Source organism: Rhinolophus ferrumequinum, chromosome 23, assembly GCF_004115265.2.
Source record: "Rhinolophus ferrumequinum isolate MPI-CBG mRhiFer1 chromosome 23, mRhiFer1_v1.p, whole genome shotgun sequence".
In the NCBI taxonomy this organism is placed as follows: Eukaryota; Metazoa; Chordata; class Mammalia; order Chiroptera; family Rhinolophidae; genus Rhinolophus; species Rhinolophus ferrumequinum.
The window spans coordinates 36,876,525-36,896,557 of NC_046306.1; the positions used below are offsets into that span (position 1 = coordinate 36,876,525).

Below are 20,033 nucleotides of genomic sequence, written 5' to 3' on the forward strand. Positions count from 1 at the left end.
GGCCTGTTTCATCAGTAAGGCCTGCATGTGAATTTCAGTTACCCTTAATCATCACATGCCAGACAAACCCCATTTATTAAGTCAGATAACATAATGAGATACATAAGAAGTCAACTATTATGCTTCTTTAAAAATAATCACAGGGTAGGGACGGGGAAAGTTAAGTGTAATAAAGGAAGAAAATGAGTCTCAAACAGCCACAACTAAAAAGCATGCACTTAAAATAATAGTGAAAGTTGTGATTTTAAAATAACAAGACATCAAGGCACCACTTACTCTTGCTTCATTCTGCTGAAGTTTTTCCTCCATACTTAAGGCTGTGGGAGAGTCCAAGAGGGCAATCTAAGATTTAAACCATAAGAAAGCAGCAATTAGTGCACAGCAATCATCTAGAAGAAGGATTTCTCCATGATATAGTAAGTTACCAAAAACTGCCAAATAAACTATTAAATAGTGCTAAAAAGTATTAATCCACACCTTCCAAAAAGAGTCAATCACACCACTAAGTCTTTATTCCATGGGCTACTTATCTCATACTATTCCAAACCCTGGAAACCTGGTAAACTTGTATTTGCAATACAAATCAGCAAAGTGAAAAAAGACAAAAAGACAAATGTAACATAACTGACATTTTACCAAAGTCAAGTATGATCTAAATCTCTAGATCCTAAAGGATTCGTCTGTTTTGAATACGCACAAAGTTCAAAATTCAAAATCTAAGAAGCGTAAGTAAGTCTTACTCTACCACAGGCTTCTGAAATCCATCCATGCTGATACTGCATGCAAAGGAAAATCATTTATTTTCATTGCTGGATATTCCATGTATGGTATAGCTACACCACCATCTATTTATCCATTTCCGTATCCATGTTGCAAAGGTATAAAGATTGACAGAAGAATGACTAAACACCAAAATCCGGTTAGAACTGGGTGGGACAAGTCAGAGAGAGAAAGAAGAAGCAAATGGAGCCAGGAGGGACATACAGAGGGTTTGATGACACTCATAACTCATAATCTGAGAGACAGAGACACAGTGTCCCCTCAGGCTTCATCAGGAAGAAAAAAAGAAAGGGGAGTCTTGCTCCCTCCCCATCCCACAGGCAACCACTCTTACCCAATGTGCTGTGTAAACCTGCAATTATTCTGGTCATATGCAAGCATGTTTTTGTTGTCTTTTTAAACATAAACAACATGAACACTATTTTGAATGCTGCCTTTTTCACTCAACAATATATTTGGGGGGATATTCAGTACAACTAAGACTACTTGATTCTTTTGAACAATTCCAATTCCACCACAGAGTGGAATTGTATAGATATGCTATAATTTATGTCAGCGCTTCCCTATTAACAGAAATGCAGTTTTTCCTCATCTCTGGCTTTACCAGCAATGCTACAATGACTATTACTGTATTAGTTACCTACAATACACATGGCTGCAGCAACAGAATGAATTCCTAGAAGGGAATCTGTGAGTCATCTATACGTATGTTTTTTTTTTTAATAGCCAAGTTGTACTCCCCAGAGGCTGAGCATTTTTTTCATTACTACTCTCCACTTCTTAATTTCTATTCAAACCAATATAATACCAATGAGGCGGTCTTATTAGGCTCAGTTAAACATTCAGACTAACAAGACTCCCATGGGCCACACTTGGCATCTGTCCACTCAGCAGAAAGCAGGGCTGCCAGCAGGGGAGGGCAAGGTCATCATGTGGTCTCTGCAGTCGTCATCACAGCTGTCCAGGAGCTACTGCTTGGCCGTCGTGAGGGGCAAGACCCACAAAGGCTTGTGTGGGGCCCACCGTGGCTTAGAAGCCCACAAATGCAAGCCAATATCTCTTATAACAATGTCATAGGCACATCCTCCAGGGGCCCTACAAGGGACACACCTGTTATAAGAGTCACTGCACTCAAGGCTTTTCAACAGGGATTTATAGTTTTTATATAGTTCATCCTAATCTAGATGCAATTCACCAATTGGGGGCAATTTTATCATTAGAGACGCTGCCTGGTTATATAGCTGGCATCCCACTTTTATCCATTTACAGAGAATGAAACCAGAAAGTTAACCCAAGGTCAAATTCATCCTTATGAAGGAAAAGGAGCTTGGCTAACACATTACTTCAATGCATCACTGCACCTAGCATGTCATCTGGCACACAGATGGTACTCAATAAATATTTTAAATGAAGAAATGCAAGTCACAGACGTTATAATGACTGCATCGTTATATATGGTTGACAATTTTCAAAACAATTAGTAAACGCTTTATAACATGGTTAATTTTACATAATCCACTATTGGAATTTTTCCATCTATAATCAAAGCTGACACACTCCTACCACATCATCAACTGCGTAGGTAATAAGTGATTGATATACACATGCAGGCCATCATGACCACCATGACGTCTGAAAATTTATTTTAAAGCACATGCAAAGAAAGGCCTACCTAAGACCTTTCTAAAATAAATCTTTGGTAACACTAAACCACTTCCAATTAAATTACTCATTATAAGGTGTCTATTTAGAAGAAAAATGTTCAGGATTAAATAATACTCAGACTAAGTTCACATGTTAAACCAAGAGTAACACTGCATCAGAACTGCAGCAATATCAACTCCACTGACAACACACACGAGCACGTCTTGCTTCCATCCTTGCCAATACATCGTGCAATCAAGCATTTTGATTTTCCCCCATCTGTCAGGTGTAAAGGACATCTCATTGTTTTTTAAGAACTTTGAGGTACAATTTACATACAGTAAAATACCCAGCTTATAACTATGTATGTATCCATACACATGTACATACACATTTCACTATTCTTAATATTTGAATTTGCCATATTTCAAATGACATTAAGCACACTTCCATATGTTTAGAAGCCATTTGAAACTCTCCTATGAATTGTATTCACATTATTTGTTCACTTTTCTGTCAGGGCGCAATCTTTTTCTTATTTTTTAATAGCTCTTCTCATAATAAAGAAAGTAGTCATTTGTTGCATGAGTTGGCAATCTTTTTCCTGGTTTGTATTGATCCAAGAAAATTTTCATTTTGTCATGTAAATATGCTGTGTCCTCACTTATTTGAAATAAAAGAGGAGTTCACGTTCCCTATGACAAATGTGTGTATGGCTCTGCTCCTACTATTTTCTACAGATTTGTTGTTCTTTTTTTTTCCTTTATGAAAGCTGATGTCATGTTTGATTTTAATTATACATTGTACTCTTTGTCAGAATAAAGTACTTTTCTTTAGGTTCAAACAATGCTGTTTTTTCAATGCTTTCTTTCCCCTTGAATTAGCTGGCAGAGTTTTGCCCCCGCCTTACAAACATCATATAACTGAGCTTTCCTGTGTGACCCTCTCTTAGAGGTATCTATCTTAAAAGTTTACACATAATGATATTTCTATTATCTATCTATTATTTAAAATTTATCTGTACTCCAGTTACAAAAATGAAGAATTTATTCTACTTCCATCTTCTCTCATTGTCTTCTTTGCTTCCTGACTTTTGTTGCATATTTAATGTCTATATTGTTTAATTTTCTTGTTAGTTCCAGATACATTCAAGAGAGAAGAGTTGAAATATTTTCTCTCCGCCAAATTCAAAGCAGAAGTCTGTAAAGATGTTTTAAATATAATAAAAGAGAACACTTGAAAAGACAAGATATCCAAGTGCTTGACTTCATTAATCAACTGAGAAGTACAAACTGACATCTTTCTGTAATACCACTATGCAGCCATCAGAATGGTTACAATGAAAAATGGACAATACCAAGTGTTAGCAGGGACCTGCAGCAACTACAGCAGGCACTTGCATATACTGACAGTGGAGTATAAATTGGTCTAACCACTTTTAAAAAATGTTTGGCAGTATCTACTAAAACTGAACATATGTATATGTACACTTCTGATCCATCAATTCCACTCTTAGGTATAAACCTAACAGAAATACATCTGTACGTTCAGTAAAAGACATGTACAGGAAAGTTCATAGTAGCACTAATAGCACCAGAAGGAAACGCCCCAAATGCTCATCAAAAATACAATAAATGAGTTGGGATACATTTGTATGATGGAATACAATATAGAAATGAAAATAAATGGATCTGCAACTTCATGAACTAACATGGACAAGTCTCACAAGTACAATGTTGAATTAAGAGAGTGAGATCAAAAGAGTATATACTGCATGATTCTATTTGTATAAAGAACAAAAATAGGCAAACCTGAAACCTAATCTATGCCTTTAGAAGTCGGGATAGTGGTTACCCTTGGTGGTACCTGGAAAAGAACTTGCAAGGGGACTTCGACAGTGTAGTTCATGTTCTGTTTTTTGATGTGGGTGCAGGTTCGATGGGTGAATTCAGCTTGTGAAAATTATTGATCTGTATACTTACATTATGCAATTTTTGTGTATATATAATACTTCAATAAAGAGTTTATATATATATATATGTAAACTACTACCTATATATACTTATATACAATTAGTAGAAGCAAATCCAATGCATGTCAAAAATGTTTGCTTTATTTAAATTGTGCTTTTGAAACTCTGATGTACATGACATTTTGCATTGGCAAACACATAAAATTATTAAAAGTAGGAGTTTATTTTTACTTATCTGTACTAAAATACTCCTAGAAATGGAACTTTGATTTGAATAACATTCTCAACGAACCATTTGGAATAAAATAATGTGGGAATATAACAATGTCGTCAGAAAAATTTAAACAGAGATCGTTAATGGGCACTTAAGAACACCTGCCTATTTTATTGAGCATCACAAATTTCATTAATCTAGGATGAGCCTGTATTGTTTCACAACAATTTATAGCTTCATATTGTGATAAGTTATTTTAAATTGTGCTCCTGTTTTTTATTGTAATGTATTAAGTTTATCAATGAATTTTATCTTCAGCGTGTTCTAAAATAGACTTAACTATCTTTTCTATCCTCACTCCCAAAACTACAGCAACAAAAATACTCCTTTAATTACAGCAGTAGTCTTTGTCACAAAAGAAACAAGATAAAAGACCACAAAGTATAAGGCTACTGGCACGCACAATACCTCTGAAAACATTCCTCAGACAGAATTTGAAAAGTTTCAGTAAATTAGAGTTTTCCCGTCCATGTAATAAGGCTCCTTTCAAGGATTTCCTCAGTTTGATTTAAAGTGGCTGATTTTTCTTTTCCTTCATGCTCATAACTTAGTAAAACATTAAGTACAAGAAGTTGCACAAGAATTTTCCAAATACTTTCCTTCATACATAGTTTGGGTGATCCTATACAATCATCCTTAAAAGTTTACTTCAGATAAATAATGTTTTGAAAACACTGAAAAAGATTCCAATAACAGGGTGTGTAAATATAAATGACTATTGTGGTTCACGTCGTAAGTTACATGAGCCTGACAGCATCACATACAGCTGGACTACTTGTTCTGACAACTTCCCTTCACACACGGGAAAGCTCCACATCAAAAAGTAAAATGGATGTGGACATATTTTTAAGTGCAATGAGCAATCCCCATGCAACTGTTGTTCACCACCTATAGGAAAGAGCTGTCAGGTGTATTTCAGGACACAGGAAACTCAGCCAGGTTTTTAACCTATCAATATTTTCATAGGTCAAACCACTTACGAGATGTCAAGGGCTTCAAGGGCCATATGCTCCTAGATGGAAAGCTGCTCGGGAGCAAGTACTTTACATTTAAAGAAAAGTATTTTTATAATCATACATTTTAGATGTATCATTTAATATATCATTTAATTGTATCATTTAATGATGCATCATTTAATGATACATCTATTCATAGGTTAAGAAAACAGGAAGAAATGTATCTTTATTTCTAACTCCAATCTAACTTGAACATTTTTAAAAGCTGTCCTTGATTTTTCTTTCAAGAGTGGACTTTCATCACAACAGTCTAAACCTGAAAGAACCTAACTCACACGATTCATCAAGAATGTAACTCTGTATATACACTATGCAGATGATAAGGAAGTCCACTGTGAAAAACACAAAAGGACAAGGCTCCTTCACTAGAATTCCAAAGATCCTGAAGTGAGGCTGTTTCAACAATCAGCCAGGCCCCAGGGACATGTCTTAACCAGGCCACATGCATCTCACTGTATCACGACAACCACCTCTGTAATGGGCAAAAGACTCAGAAAGGTGTTCAAACTAGTCTTTCTTTCTGTTAAAACACATTTTCAAGTCATAAAATGCATGGGTAGAATTTTAAGTATTACGGCAAGCACTTCAATTTCCTTCTACTAATGGAGATTATGCTGTTAATCCTATCGCATGTTAAACTTCCATCCATAATTGATAACTATTAGATGGTTAATCATTTTGAGTTTAGTGGATAAAATCTTACTTACAGAGCACATCATGCATATAAAGGCCAGTGAGAGGGTGATGTAAAGGAGAAACCAGCTAACTCATTCAAGCTTTACTTAAAACTTATTTACTCAAATCAATACAATGAGTGAGATAATTGTCTCATTAAGATCTAGAAATAGATGCCATTACTCAAAGAAAATTATCCATAAATCTCAGAAAAACCCAACCTGATTCCCTTGAGCAAGCAGCGTTTTCAGTCTGACTATTTCAGCTCGCAGCTCACGGATGAGTTTGACGTTAGCGTCCTCATTAATGGTGGGCTTGTTGATGATATTTTTGGCTCTATTTGCATAGCGAAGAGTACTTAGGGTTTCTCCATAATTGACATCAGCAGGTGAAATGGCTGTGAAGAATGAATTCAAAAAACAATTTATCTAGCACTCAATGTTTCATTTAACACAAAGTTGGTTTGTAATTTAAAAGTCAGATTAACCCCAGGTCATTGGATAGACTAAATATTCATTGCCACAGTAATGAATATTAAAAATTATCTAGGATTTATAGTAAAGGTGTTCACTGTACTAAATTAAATATCATTTTGCTCTTCTTAAGTATAGAATCAGCCATCTAACCAACTCTAAAATGAGATGTGAGATACTCCACTGTAATTTAGGGAGTTTTCTCTTAAAAATACTGGAAGAAAAGGATTTCAAGACTACAGTAGTCCCTGCCTGTCTGTCCCAAGACCCCCAGTGGATGCCTGAAACCACAGAGAGTATCGAACCCTAATCAACTTCTTCAACTCAGCTGGAAATGTGGCAGCAAGCAGCTTCTTCATCGGCAGATGCAGCCTCTCCAGTAATTTTTCTATTTTTCAGTCCAAACTTATTCCTGAATCTGTGCACCCCTCCCTTATTTGTAGTAAATGGTTTGGTGTCACTTGTTTCAATGGACACTTTGCTGAAGTCTTTATATGTAGGCTCAATGCTTCTTGGTGCAACATGTTGCCGTCAATTGAAATGTTTTCTATTCATGGCTTCTACCCACAACTGTAATGCCTTTTCCATCTTAACCAAGTACTTATCACACTCTGTGACCGTAACTCTTATAGTTCGAGGTGTGACAGCAAAACTAGCACGAATTCCTTTTTCCTTCTTCAGAATTTCTATTAAATAGAAGATTAGCTCTTACTGTAGATCTTAGCAACTTCAGCATACAATTTTTTTCTTTCTTTATTAAGTCGAGAACTTTCAACTTTTCATTTGAAAGAAGCACTTTACAGCTTTTCTTTGGCATGTCTGAATTGCCAGTATCACTACTTTTGCATTTTGAGGCCATTATGTAAAATAAGGGTTACCTGAACACAGCACTGCAATACCAGGACAGTGGATCTGATAACCAAGATGGCTACTAAGTGACTGATGGACGGGGAGCGTACAGAGCATGGATGTGCTGGACCAAAGGGTGATTCACACTTTGGGGGGGACTGAGCAGGATGGCACAAGATTTCATCATGTTACTCGGAACAGTGCACAGTTTAAAACTTATGAATTGTTTATTTCTGAAATTTTCCATTTATTAATAATATTTTTGGACCAAAATTGACCGCAGGTAACTAAATACATAGAAAGTAAAACTGCAGACTGGGGGGACCACTTTTTTTGTATTTCTCAATATTAAGTCGAAATTCATCTATAAAATCCCAGAGCATAAAAATTTTTGAAGAGTCAATAGATCAGTTAATTCTTTACCCCTTAAAGCTCTGGTTGATCACACGCCCCCACCACCACCACCACCACAAACTTTAGGGCTTAGGTGACTATGCAACTGCATCTGGGGTGCATACCCCAGGTAGATCCCTTGCCTGAGTAATACATGGCATGGAGAGTGGGGAGACATGGAGGCAGGGCAAGGGAAGAGAGAAAGGGGGAGGAAAAGTGAGGTTGGTAAGGAAAGAGTGTTTGGGTTCTCCTTAACAACGATGTTCCCTTTGTACATTTTTTCTCTCTTCTGCTCCTTTCAGTTAATTAGTGAAAATCTAGACGTATATTCCTGTTATCATTAGTTTTTATATTTATTGGGGCTCTTCCCTCCCCTCCCAGTTAATTTTAAATTCTGCATTTACTGCTTTAAAATATAAAACAAAGTTGGGTAATCTTCCCTTTATGTCCTTATGACGATTTTCTCCTATCAGTTAAAAGTTTCTATCGTATACTTTAAGCAGAGAAAAGCTGAGAGTCATTCTGCATGTATCACAGCTGGCATAACCAAGAACATGGCAAATTTATGGAACTAGGAAAAGGGAAAAAGTTAGTAATATGATACTGCAGACCCGATCACAGGAAGTGGTTTCCTTCAAGACAGAAAAACTATTATTTTTTTTAACATAAAATAGTGTTATTTCCCAATGAGACTCTTTAAAATTAAATATTTACAGTCAATTCACATGAAACACTATACGTTGAGGAAAAGAAGCTAAAATTCTTACTGGCAATCATGATAGTTTTAGAGTTTCCTCCAAGGCTATCTTTTAACAACCAAGTCAAAACAGAATCTCTGTAAGGCACAAAAACTTGCTTCTTCTTTACATGAGGATTTGCTGCATCCTGAGATAAATCAGCTGTAAAGAAGAAAAACAGGACCGAAAAAAAGAATTATTAAAGTTGTTTTTTTTTTCCCCCCTCTAATTTGGCTTCAGAAAACCTTGAGGATATAACCTCAGTTTGTAACACAAATATTAAACATAATTGCTGAGTGTACCACAAAGAATAAGAGGAGGCAGGAGACAAGTATAAACCTACCTAAGGCAGAAATGACATTTCCCAGAGTCACGAGGGATTTGTTAATATTCCCCCCTTCCTTCAGCCTAACCCCAGTGGCACCAGTGGCATCGGCTCGCTCACTTCCAGCAAGATCAACTAAGTGGATCTTACTCACAGTTTCACATGGCATTTCAGAATCAAATTTTGCCTGCAGTAAAACATAAAAGCAAAACTGAAGAAGTATAAACAGTCCTAATGTTGTTTATGATACCAATTCTAATTATTTTCCACTCCTCACTGTGATCTCTCAGAGTAGGATTTTTGGTGTTTTTTTTTTTTTAATTGTGTTGTTTCATTGGCATTCTTAGTGATTATAAAAACTTCCAAAATTAAATTGAATATAATAGAACTACACCATATGTGATTCTTAAACTTTCTGAAGAACTATTCCATTACTCAAATCACTCCGTCTTTCTCAACAAAGGCTTACAGAGTCTGACTGGGACGGAATAGGAACCTAGGCACCGAGAGGCAATCAGCAAAGGAAAATATAAATAAATAAATAATTAGTTTTGTTCTCATCTAGAAACTTCAGCATTCCAAGCACAATAGCTCTCCAAAGTATGATAAATATAGACAATTATGTAAAAGATCATTTGACTGTTATCCAATGTTAAAACATTTGTTCACAAATTATAAGACTGGAGAATCTTAAATACTATATCCCTTGATTCTGAATTCTACCAAAATCCTACTTTCCCAAAGACTTTTAACCTACATTTACAGTCTGAACCAAAATGCCAAAAAGAAATTACTGTATTTCGATAGAAATGTAAGTATATTAGGAACTGGGGAGGACCATATTCATACTCTGCACTAACCAGAAAGCAGGAGAAAAACCAGTAGAGTAAATCAAAAGCAAAGGACTAACGAAAGGTGAAGATGTACAGAATTTATTGGGAGAGTTGTTCAATTGACCTTACAGAACTTTTTTCATTTTCTTTGCTCTCTGATCGCCCTCGTTAATAAAATGCTATATTTTTGTATCTGAAGTGTTCAATGGTTAATATAGGCCAGGACACCCCCAAAACTCTTAACACACTCTTAAGTTCTGGGAGGACTCTATATTTTTTGTGTTCCTGTGTTCTAGTAGCTTAGGTATTAAAATATTTAAACTCAATAATTTCCAGACATATCCAAATGCCCTCCAACCCTTGATCAGAATGAATTCTTATATTACTACTTTAAAATGTTCGTTTTCCTTTAATACGATTCAAATAATCACAATCAACGTTGTGGGTTGAGCTCCATGGAGCGATAATGTACAGCAGCGAGCTCCTCACCTTGGCCTCCAGCTGGTCTGACTCGAAATCCATTATCTCCCACAGAGCTTGCAACAATGAAAATTTTTGCTTAATTAAGCACAAAGCAAATTTTTTTATGTTTTGAACAAGGTGGAAGCCTGCTAAATATTTCTTAAGAGTACACATCAGGACATTTCAAATTACTGTGATTGTAACCACAGAGAAACTCAGCACACAGCACATGTTCAACTCTAATTAACAAGAAAATGACAGTCAGTCACCTTGGCCTGCTGCTGCTCCTGGTTCAACAATGATGGGTCCTCAGCTGGTGTTAATCAGCAAGTAAAGACCTCAGAGACGGAGCCAAGCAGTCCCCACAGCTGCCCTTACCTGAGTGAACTTGATGGTGAAGATGGCATGGGACCTGCTACTGACGTCATTCATCCCCGTCGCTGCAGTGGTGCGATTGATATTTCCTGCATCCATAAGTTCTTCTACATCACCATAGTTCTGTACTAAATGTTTGGATAAATCTGAGGGAAAAAAAAGACAGAGTGAAGAAACCTTCACACATAGTAATTGGAATAGAAATTCACCTCTCTGAAATAAATACACAACTGAACAAATCTGTTGTTTGAAGATCTTACTTATTCCTACAGTGGGATAGTTTATAATACACTCGGGAGCTGGGCTGCCTGGGATCTAATCCCAACTCTGCTGCTTACTAGTGGACTTACATGGTTATGGCCAAGTCACATAGCCCAGCACAAAGCCCACCGCCAGTCACCTCATGTGATAATGCATGTCTGACACACAGGGATAAATGTTAGCCACTATCATCAACCTCAATAGCATTAATCATAGCACACAGAAGGGAAATGTAAACACTAACTTCATGCAAAACCCAAAAGCATTTTTAAAAATCCTCTTTAAAAACGTTTTATTTATTTTCTTGGGAACATTCATATGGTTATTCATAGTATTCAAAGGCAAATACTACAAAAGATATACTGTGTAAAGGGTATCCTCCAACCCCTGTCCTATACCCATCCCCAAGTTCCCTTTCTGTCAGGCAACCCACTGTAATCAGTTCCTCCATACCCTTCTAGAAATAAACCATACATAGACAGACAATTACGTATATAATAAAGACATCTTTTTTCCTCTCTTACACAAACCATAGTTTTGCATCTTGCTTTTTTTCTATGTAGTAATACATTGAAGAATATTCTGCATCAGTTAACGTGGGTCCTCATTCATTTTTATGGCTACAAAGCATTGAATTGTGCCATAACCAATTTAACCAGTCTCCTATTGAGATTATAAAGGTTGTTTACATTTTTTTTTCAATTACAAGTAATGCTGCTACAAATAATCTTGTACACATAGGTCTTTTGAAATGTGTGTGAATATTTCTGCAGAATAAATTCTTAAGAGGTGGAATTGCCTGATCGAAGTACATTTGAAATTTTGATAGATACTGCAAAATCGTTCTCCATAAAAGGCAATTTACACCGAGCAGTAGTAACATATTAGACTGCCTGTCTCCAACACTGTCACATCAGGCTTACTTATATCTGCCTGAGACAGGTAATAAATGTTAGCTTGAAGAATTTTTATTTTGCTTTTCTCTGACTATGAGTGAGGCTGAGCATCATTTCCTTTATTTAAAAATCACCTGTATTTCTATTTCTGCAAACAGTTTATTCACATCCTTTGTTCGTTTTCCTACTTGGTTGTTGAATCTGTCCTTATTGATTTATAGGAACTCTTTATACATTAGGGAAATTAGTCCTTTGTCTGAAACTTGAAATGAAAATATTTTCCCCATTTGTAAGTTGTCTCCTTACTTTGCTTATGGTATTTCTGCCAAATAAAAGTTTTATTTTTTTTTAACTTCAAATTTAACACTTTTATTTCATGGTTTCTGAGTTGTAAGTCAAAAAATTTTAAAGCCTTCTCTTCTCCAAATTTATGGAAAAAATTAACTTAATAACCCATATTCCTCCAATCTTTGAATAGCAGATTTATTAGAAACTAAATCTCTATATGTACCTACATCAGATTCTGGACGTTTTGCCCTGTTTGATTATTCTGTCTCTTCATAAAGCCACTTTTTAATATGTTTTAACATCTGACAAAACAATTAAAGAGAAAACATGAGGGTACAGTTAGTATAAAAACTATTAGCAATAAGAGCTACTCCACACTCCACAAAACAAATACATTGCCACACACCTTACTTTGGGCATAAAAGGCAAAAGTTCAATCGAAAATTTAATAAAATGCAAATGAAGTCCTATGGGTGTACCTGATATCTGCAGGTATAAAAGGGTAAAGGAAACAGCACCATCTTTAAACCCATGACCAGTTCTCAGCACTGCCTCCAATGAGACACTCAGGAAGGACCACAGACACAGGAAAGAAGGTTCCTGTGTGTGATTCCTACAGACCTGCCATTACTCACCCACCTTATGCAAAACAAGTGAGAGTAGCTTCATTATAAGAAAATGCTTAAATCCAGCCTATTTTTAAAATAATTAGCAAGGCCTCGCCCTTTACCTCACCCATCATTACTTGTGACATTCCTCACAACCGACTGTGACACAACTATCACAACACAAACACTGAGATCCATAGCACAGGAAATTCTGCAAACGCTCTTCTCAAAAGGTAAGATTCTTAGAATCTCCTTATGGTCGTATGTCACCATTAGGGTTAGTAAAAATATTCCACTAAAATGCAATGCCATTTAAAAGAGACAGATTGTAGAGTTGCTTATCTTGCATTATCATATTGGAAAACGAACTGCCAAAGAGTTCTTAAAGCCAGAGGAAATCCATGAGCAAACCCCACAAAACAATTGAATGCCCAGTGAAGTATGAATTCATTAAATGAACATTATGTAAGTGATGGCACATGTCATTTTTTTACTATAATAAACTGGCAAAATAAATTAAAATTTTTAAAGCTCACCATTATCCTACGTTTTTCATTGAAACTATTATTTTTGCACAAATTCCCAAGAAGAATAGGGCTATGAAATATTCACTCTTACCTTCAACATAAGGTCCTTCTTTTGGATGCTCACGGACTCTTAAATTGAAGGTTTTAGATGACTTCCGCCTAAGTAGATCTCTCACACGTTCATTATAAATCTCTAAGTAGCTAAAAATTTTAAATAGAACTGAATTCAGAAAAATGATTTCAGATATTAATAACAATACTAACAGCAACATGCATTTATGGCAACTATACATCAGGTACTATGCTAAGCACTCTATGTGGATTATTTCATTTAATCCCTACAGTCACCCAGAGGTAGGTACTACTATTATCCCCACTTTACAGGTTAGACAGTGAAGATTTAGGGTGATTGAAAGAACCTGTCCAAGGCCACACAGCCACTGACAGGTCAAGCAGCCATGAGAACCCTTGATTGCTATGTCTGCCCTCAAAACCACTGATGAGTGGTTCCCAGAAAGGTTTAATTTCCAGAAGGAAAAAACACCTCAACCATGCAGACTTATTTAAAGATTAGATTTACAGTGATCCTACCAACATAAATAACACAAACCTTATTTAGCTAAAAGAATAAGGCAAGTGAATTGGGTATACATTTAAAAGTCAAAAAGCTCACTCCATTAAAGCAAAGCATCCAACATTAGTGTTTCTGACCAAACTGGGTTATTTCCACCAGCCTCCCAAATCCAAATCCAAAGTGTATCCAAGAAAGTCATTGAAAATAAAAGCGTTGTAAGCTTTATTTCCAATTACCATAGTACAAGAGTACAAGAGGGGAAAAGGCAAACTCTCCCTTTAGGAACCCAAAGGCTTTATCCATTCCTTGTGCCTACATACAAAATTTAATTTAATGGATAATTTAATCCAATAGATTCCTTGTATCCATTCCAGCCACGCTCACACTCACTCCTCAGGCCCTACCTGACTTCAGTTCGAAAAGATGCTTCATCCCATCTGGTGGTTTCATTTATCCGACTGAAAAGCCCTTCACAGATCCGAGGTATTAAGCCAGAATCGCCCTGAGATGGGAAGAAGGAATGGCAACAGGTATCACTTGAAATAAAAGCTTCTGGTGATTCAGTTTATAATTTGCTGGAGTGGACTTAAGACTCATGGGGTCTGCATGCCAACCCCAGGTCTACCAACCAGGGCCCCAGACACACCACTTACCCTTCCAGAATTGCGTCCTACTCTCTGAAATGAGAGAATTGAGTTTTCTAATTTCTACGTGCTGAGAAATATATGTATGTTTATTATATTATGGTAATATACAGTCATCAGCTATTAATCAGTTAAATAATAGTTTGCAAACATTAGAAAACTCACTCTCCTTCAAACAAGTCTACAGCTATAGAATAAATGTTAAAAATCTGATCTGGTCAAATGACCAAAGAAGGTGAAATATACACTAAGCACAAAAGAAACACTAATGAAACCTTAGTAAGTCCTCAAAATAGCTAATCATTGTCTTAAAACTTAGGTGACAGGACCACATTAAAGCATGTAGGATATCACTCTTTTGATGCACGAATGTCTACACTGGCCTTCCTAGACAGGAAGATTTTAATACATTATATTACTTATATAATATGGGCATAATCAATAATTTTCATGTTTCAGTCAGCATGAACAAGCTGATGAACCTCAGAATGATACTGAAGATGAGGCAAAATGTTCTTGTTAACAAACCAAAACTCCAGAGCTTCAGTGTTTTCTTCTGAAGTACATCTCTACCTTCACTCAACCGAAAAAAAAAAAAAAATCAACACAGCTTTAAGAGATTTTTCTTTTACTTGTACCATTAAATCAGCACCAATTCTCATCAAGGAAAAATGGGCCTTTCATCATGTTTGTTGTTCTTATTTTTAAAAATATATTTTTTTAAATACCCGAACAGTACTCAATTGTAAGGTCAGAGTAATCAGTTGTAATTTAGGAGTGCTTTATAAATGTTTAACTTACATAAAATAGCTACTAGGGAATCAGCATGTAAATTTTATTTTTACAGAAGGCTTTTTTTCAAAGGCACAGTAAGAGAGTAGGAAGAGAGAAGTAGTGATAAAAGGAAATGAATCTATTTATTCTTCCCTATTTATTCTTCCATACTTTTCAGCACTGAGGACTCTCCGCACAGCATCTATTTACTGATGTCAAGGAAAAGCCTGGATTTAGAAGCCAGGACGCATGCACAGAAATACTTCCATCTGGAACAACCGATCCTCCTGTGCTGCACTCTTTCCATGCACTACCAAACCTCTGTGCTCCACCACCACTGTGCTCACCAGCAAGAAGCAATGAAATCCTCTACTATTTCCACATCTAGAACATGTCACAGGTCAAAGAGTCTGTGAAGAGTTTTCACGACTACGTAAGAAAAGTAAAACACACAAGCACCTTCTAGATCTGGAGAAAACACAGACGAGATAAAGTTCCTGCAATAATGTCTAGTTTTCACTCTTCCACATTTTGGGACAAGTATAAGTTTGTTAATTTATATAGCATAACGACTAAACTTTACATACATACTATGCTTATAACTGCATAGATTTTATATAAACTTTAATTCTAACCATTTTAATGTATTTGTTGGATTTATGTGGTACCTTTCTACCAAAGATTTAGATTTTTTTTTTTTACATTTTTCTTGGGGGAATATGTTTTGAATAATTTTAAAAAGAACAGGGTTCAGTAATTTTATTCAAACTGTTGTGTTGGCAGGAAAGAAGAATAAATTACTTGTGGGCCCAGCATACTTTTTTGATAAGATTATAAAGCCTCCAAAAATGGAAAATGAACTGAGACTTGCATCCATTATTCATGGTTATAAACTTAAAACTGTTTCTAATTTAAAATCTCTCAAAGGAAATTTAGTCCAACTTATTACTGAGTTTTATCTTATTGCTAAAGAATGATCAGAACATGAAAAGCAAGTTAGCACAGACCAAAGAGATAAAAGAGACAATTCTATCAGTCCAAAGAGAGATAATGAAAAATTTTCTTCCCACACAGTGTAAACAACGTACAGAATTTCCCATCATAGTGTATGACTTTCCCGATCCAGTTTGCCCATATGCAAAGACACAAGCATTATAACCTTCAAATGCAGACTTCAAGACATCTGTGCCAAGGGTTTTGAAAACCTGAAAGCCAAAAAAAAACACAAAAGATACCATTACCATGGATTTTAATAAAAGCCCCTTCATTATTGACAATATTCTTGAATGTCATTTTCATCTCATAAGGATTACACCATATAAATAAATCACAGCAGAACTATTAACAACAGAATATATATGTGTACCTCAGTTTTTAATCCAAAGGAAACTTTCTAAGGAAAAAGCAACCCTATTCTTTTTCCGACTTATGTTAATAAAAAAATTCCTGAAATATAAAAATGTAAACAAGGCAAAGTGACAATCATGTCTACAAGCAGAGATGATTTTTAAATATGATGATTTACCATTTCAACATTAAATCAACTTACAAAGTATTCATTCTATCAGAGCTTCCAAAAACTAAGTATTCAATACCTGAAAGTCAGAGCAGCCAGAAGTTATTGCCCACACCATGCCACATCAATGCCACATTTTAAGGGTCCGATTAGCCATGAAAACAAGGCTCTGAGGTTTGCACAGAGCTGACTGATGGTGGGCATGGATGAGGGGGAATGGCTGTGCTGCCCTGAGTCAGAGTCCAGACACTTTTTCCTCACTGGGTACTTGAGCAGGATGGAGAGGGCTGGAAGATGAGCTGTGTGGAGACTGGCGTTACGTCTACAAGGGCCTCAGCCCATGCTTGCTGTCCCACATAGGTGCAAAGGGTCGCTCTAGGGAATGAAAGGGGGTGAAGGACAAATACTTCACCTAGACAATACAGATGAGGCAAATCAAGATGCCTGGTCATCCTAGTTACACCCCGTTGGGAAGGAGACCAACCAAAGCTTTCCAAACCCCCACAACCCTTCACGCTGCCCCTGCCCTCTCGGACTGGCACACTAAAAGCACATAAAACATCGCCTTGCTTTAAAAACAAGGCACATCAGCAGCTAAAGAGATATTGAAGAGAGGGAGTGCGATCAGGCTTTCGGTCAGAGCCAGGAAAAGTGAGGCACTGCTCTGTAGAATCACCATAGTCCAAGATGGGAGCTTCGTCAACGCCTCAGGAGTGTCTGTGAGTGACGCCAGGTTAGCAGGGGTCTAGGCCTTCCGGCCAGAACATCCAGCCCTTAGACAGGGCTGTTAAACACTGGCCATATTGATCTCTGCTCCACATAAACCATCCCTGCTAATAACACAGCCTGTCATCCAAGGATAAGATAAAAATACAGTCAACTGGACTTCAGCTTTCTTCAGGTACCATCGTCCCACCACCTTGTTTGGAATTTGTTTCCTTAGTCTTGTTAGTCAAAGATTTACAAACTGTCATTTCAATGGAGTCACTTCCACAAATGACCAGTCGCATTTATTTTGAGCTAAGTTTTATCCATTTCAGCTTTTGGGAGCTGACATTTTCTAATCTTACTATCAAATTCTGATGGCTTACTCAATTCTCAACTGGAATAGCAGCTCACATAGTGTTCATGTATTAGTCCTCATAAAAATGATATAGGGTGAGCAGTGTCGCTAGGTCCATTTTCCAGGGGGAGAGGTTAGGTCACCAAGCATGCACAGTGAGTGGCAGATTTGGGATTTGCACCCAGGACCTTCTGACCCAAAAGCCTGTGCTTCTAAAGTACTCACAGCCATGAGTCCCCCAGGACTCAGCCATGTGTTCCTCACAGCCATGTGTCCCCCAGGAGACCCCCACCCGACCTAGAAGGACCTCCCCAAAAAAAACTTCTGTGAAGAAGCAGAAGCCAGGAATCTCAGGGAGACTCAGGGCTCCAGACCACTCATTTGAGTTCGTTTTCACCACTGTATATGGAATATGAGGAAAAATTCAAACTATTTCTTCAATTCTCTCTGATTGAATAAAAGGCATTGTTTTTACCATTTCACAGAGTGTCACCCTATAGGAAGAACAGCCTTCCACAAACTTCCCAAAGAGTAAAGGAAAGACCTTCTCTCATACTTTTGTCTGGGGCTCAAACAAAGTCATGGAAAATACCATATTTAAACCAAACCCAAAAGTTTTCAAAATGAAATTCTTCCCTCGGGTTAAAATCCATACCCACTATTTCACTACTACTTTATTTTCCAGCAAACTAACTCAGCTGGCATCTCTGACAGACTCAGGGGGCCCAGGACGGGGCTGAGGCTGGTTGACATGACTGCAAAACAGGGCTAGAAAATGTAGGTGCAGAGGTGCTGAGACCCAGGTCTGGCTCAGTCTCAGTTTCAAGTAACCCACCCGAAGTCGGCTGGGACTCAAAGAAGCAGAGGACACTGTCCATATCTCAGGGGTTCTTGGCAAGGAAAATAGGGTATCCCACCGCAGCTCCCACAAAGCAGTTATCTATCAAACGGTAGGGAAGGAAGGGCTGCTTTATGAAACTGAAGACCTGCTCTCCCCACTGGCACCAAACCCCACTGAGATCCTCACCTGTCCAGGTTACCCAAAACCACCTTGCTGCGCAGACTTTAAAGCTGATTTCCAGAGTAATCCAAGGTATCATTTGGTCTCACTTGAGAGGAACTGCCCACAAGAGGGCACTGTTAAAACAAGACTCCTCTCCAGCTGGTCTACTGGGAGGTTTTCGGTTTCAAGTTTCTCCAGGGTTGAATCAAGAAACAGGTTGTATGAGATCAAAGTCTCCCTTTCAAGTTTTCAAGAACCACTAAGAAAATTAGACCTTATTTAATAATGGTCTTTAATTTACATGAATATAGATTTAAAATGCTCACTGGTCTTTTTCTAAATCTAAAATTCATTTAGAAGGCAGAAATAATGGTCATCTTACTTGGTATTTGTTTAACATTTAGGGGAATTTGACTTGAACTACAGTAATAGGCATGACATATTTTCTCAAGATGCTTTCATAGGAGGAGAAGGAGGAAGGGGAAGGAAAAGAAGACGTCATGCTAAGTTTGCATCTTTCCTGTTTATAGCAGGGATACAACCTGTCAGCTTAATTTCTGGGCTGAATACGACAGCATGAAAACATTAGTCAATATTCGAAATTGAAGCCCCTCTTAGTAACAACAGCTATTAAAATTAGGGATGAGAGAAAATTAGGTTTTCTTTAATAGAGTGTTTAAAACAAATAGGTATTTTCCTGTATCTATGCTGGTTTGATTAACACATAGTTGTACTAGGAAATGGCGTTTACTACCATATCTCAAGGCTTTTTTAATCTTGTCATTTATGGAACAATCTCAGGTTGTTTATAGAGTCAAAGAACCCAGAGCATCTGAGAAATGCTGCTTATACCTGAAACATGGAAATTATCCTTAACAATCGAAAGATTTCACAATCTAAAACTATTTTTAAACTCTGAGCATTTATTTTTAACTTCCAAAAGAGCTAAACTCGTTAGTGCTTCCCTGATCTTTATTCCTGCAGAGCCCAGGAAATGTCACCTGTTCCCATAAGTTAACCACCATCCGTACACAAGTTCTTCCAATCAGCAAACATTAACTGAGTGCCACC

At 37.0% G+C, this 20,033-nt stretch overlaps 1 protein-coding gene across 7 annotated transcripts in view; it reads right to left on the reverse strand.

Moving 5' to 3' along the window:
• Positions 1–20,033, reverse strand: part of KIF16B (kinesin family member 16B) — a 289,212-nt gene that overhangs the window by 224,935 nt on the left and 44,244 nt on the right. For 6 of the 7 annotated variants that reach the window (XM_033094524.1, XM_033094521.1, XM_033094522.1 and 3 more), the window contains exons 4-11: positions 16,469–16,585; positions 14,367–14,464; positions 13,480–13,589; positions 10,812–10,954; positions 9,157–9,325; positions 8,844–8,975; positions 6,583–6,758; positions 277–342 (exon numbers count right to left, since the gene is read on the reverse strand). In XM_033094524.1, coding sequence (XP_032950415.1) covers positions 277–342; positions 6,583–6,758; positions 8,844–8,975; positions 9,157–9,325; positions 10,812–10,954; positions 13,480–13,589; positions 14,367–14,464; positions 16,469–16,585 — 1,011 coding nt within the window. The remainder of the gene's footprint in view (positions 1–276; positions 343–6,582; positions 6,759–8,843; positions 8,976–9,156; positions 9,326–10,811; positions 10,955–13,479; positions 13,590–14,366; positions 14,465–16,468; positions 16,586–20,033) is intronic. The other variant, XM_033094520.1, reaches the window with a different exon arrangement.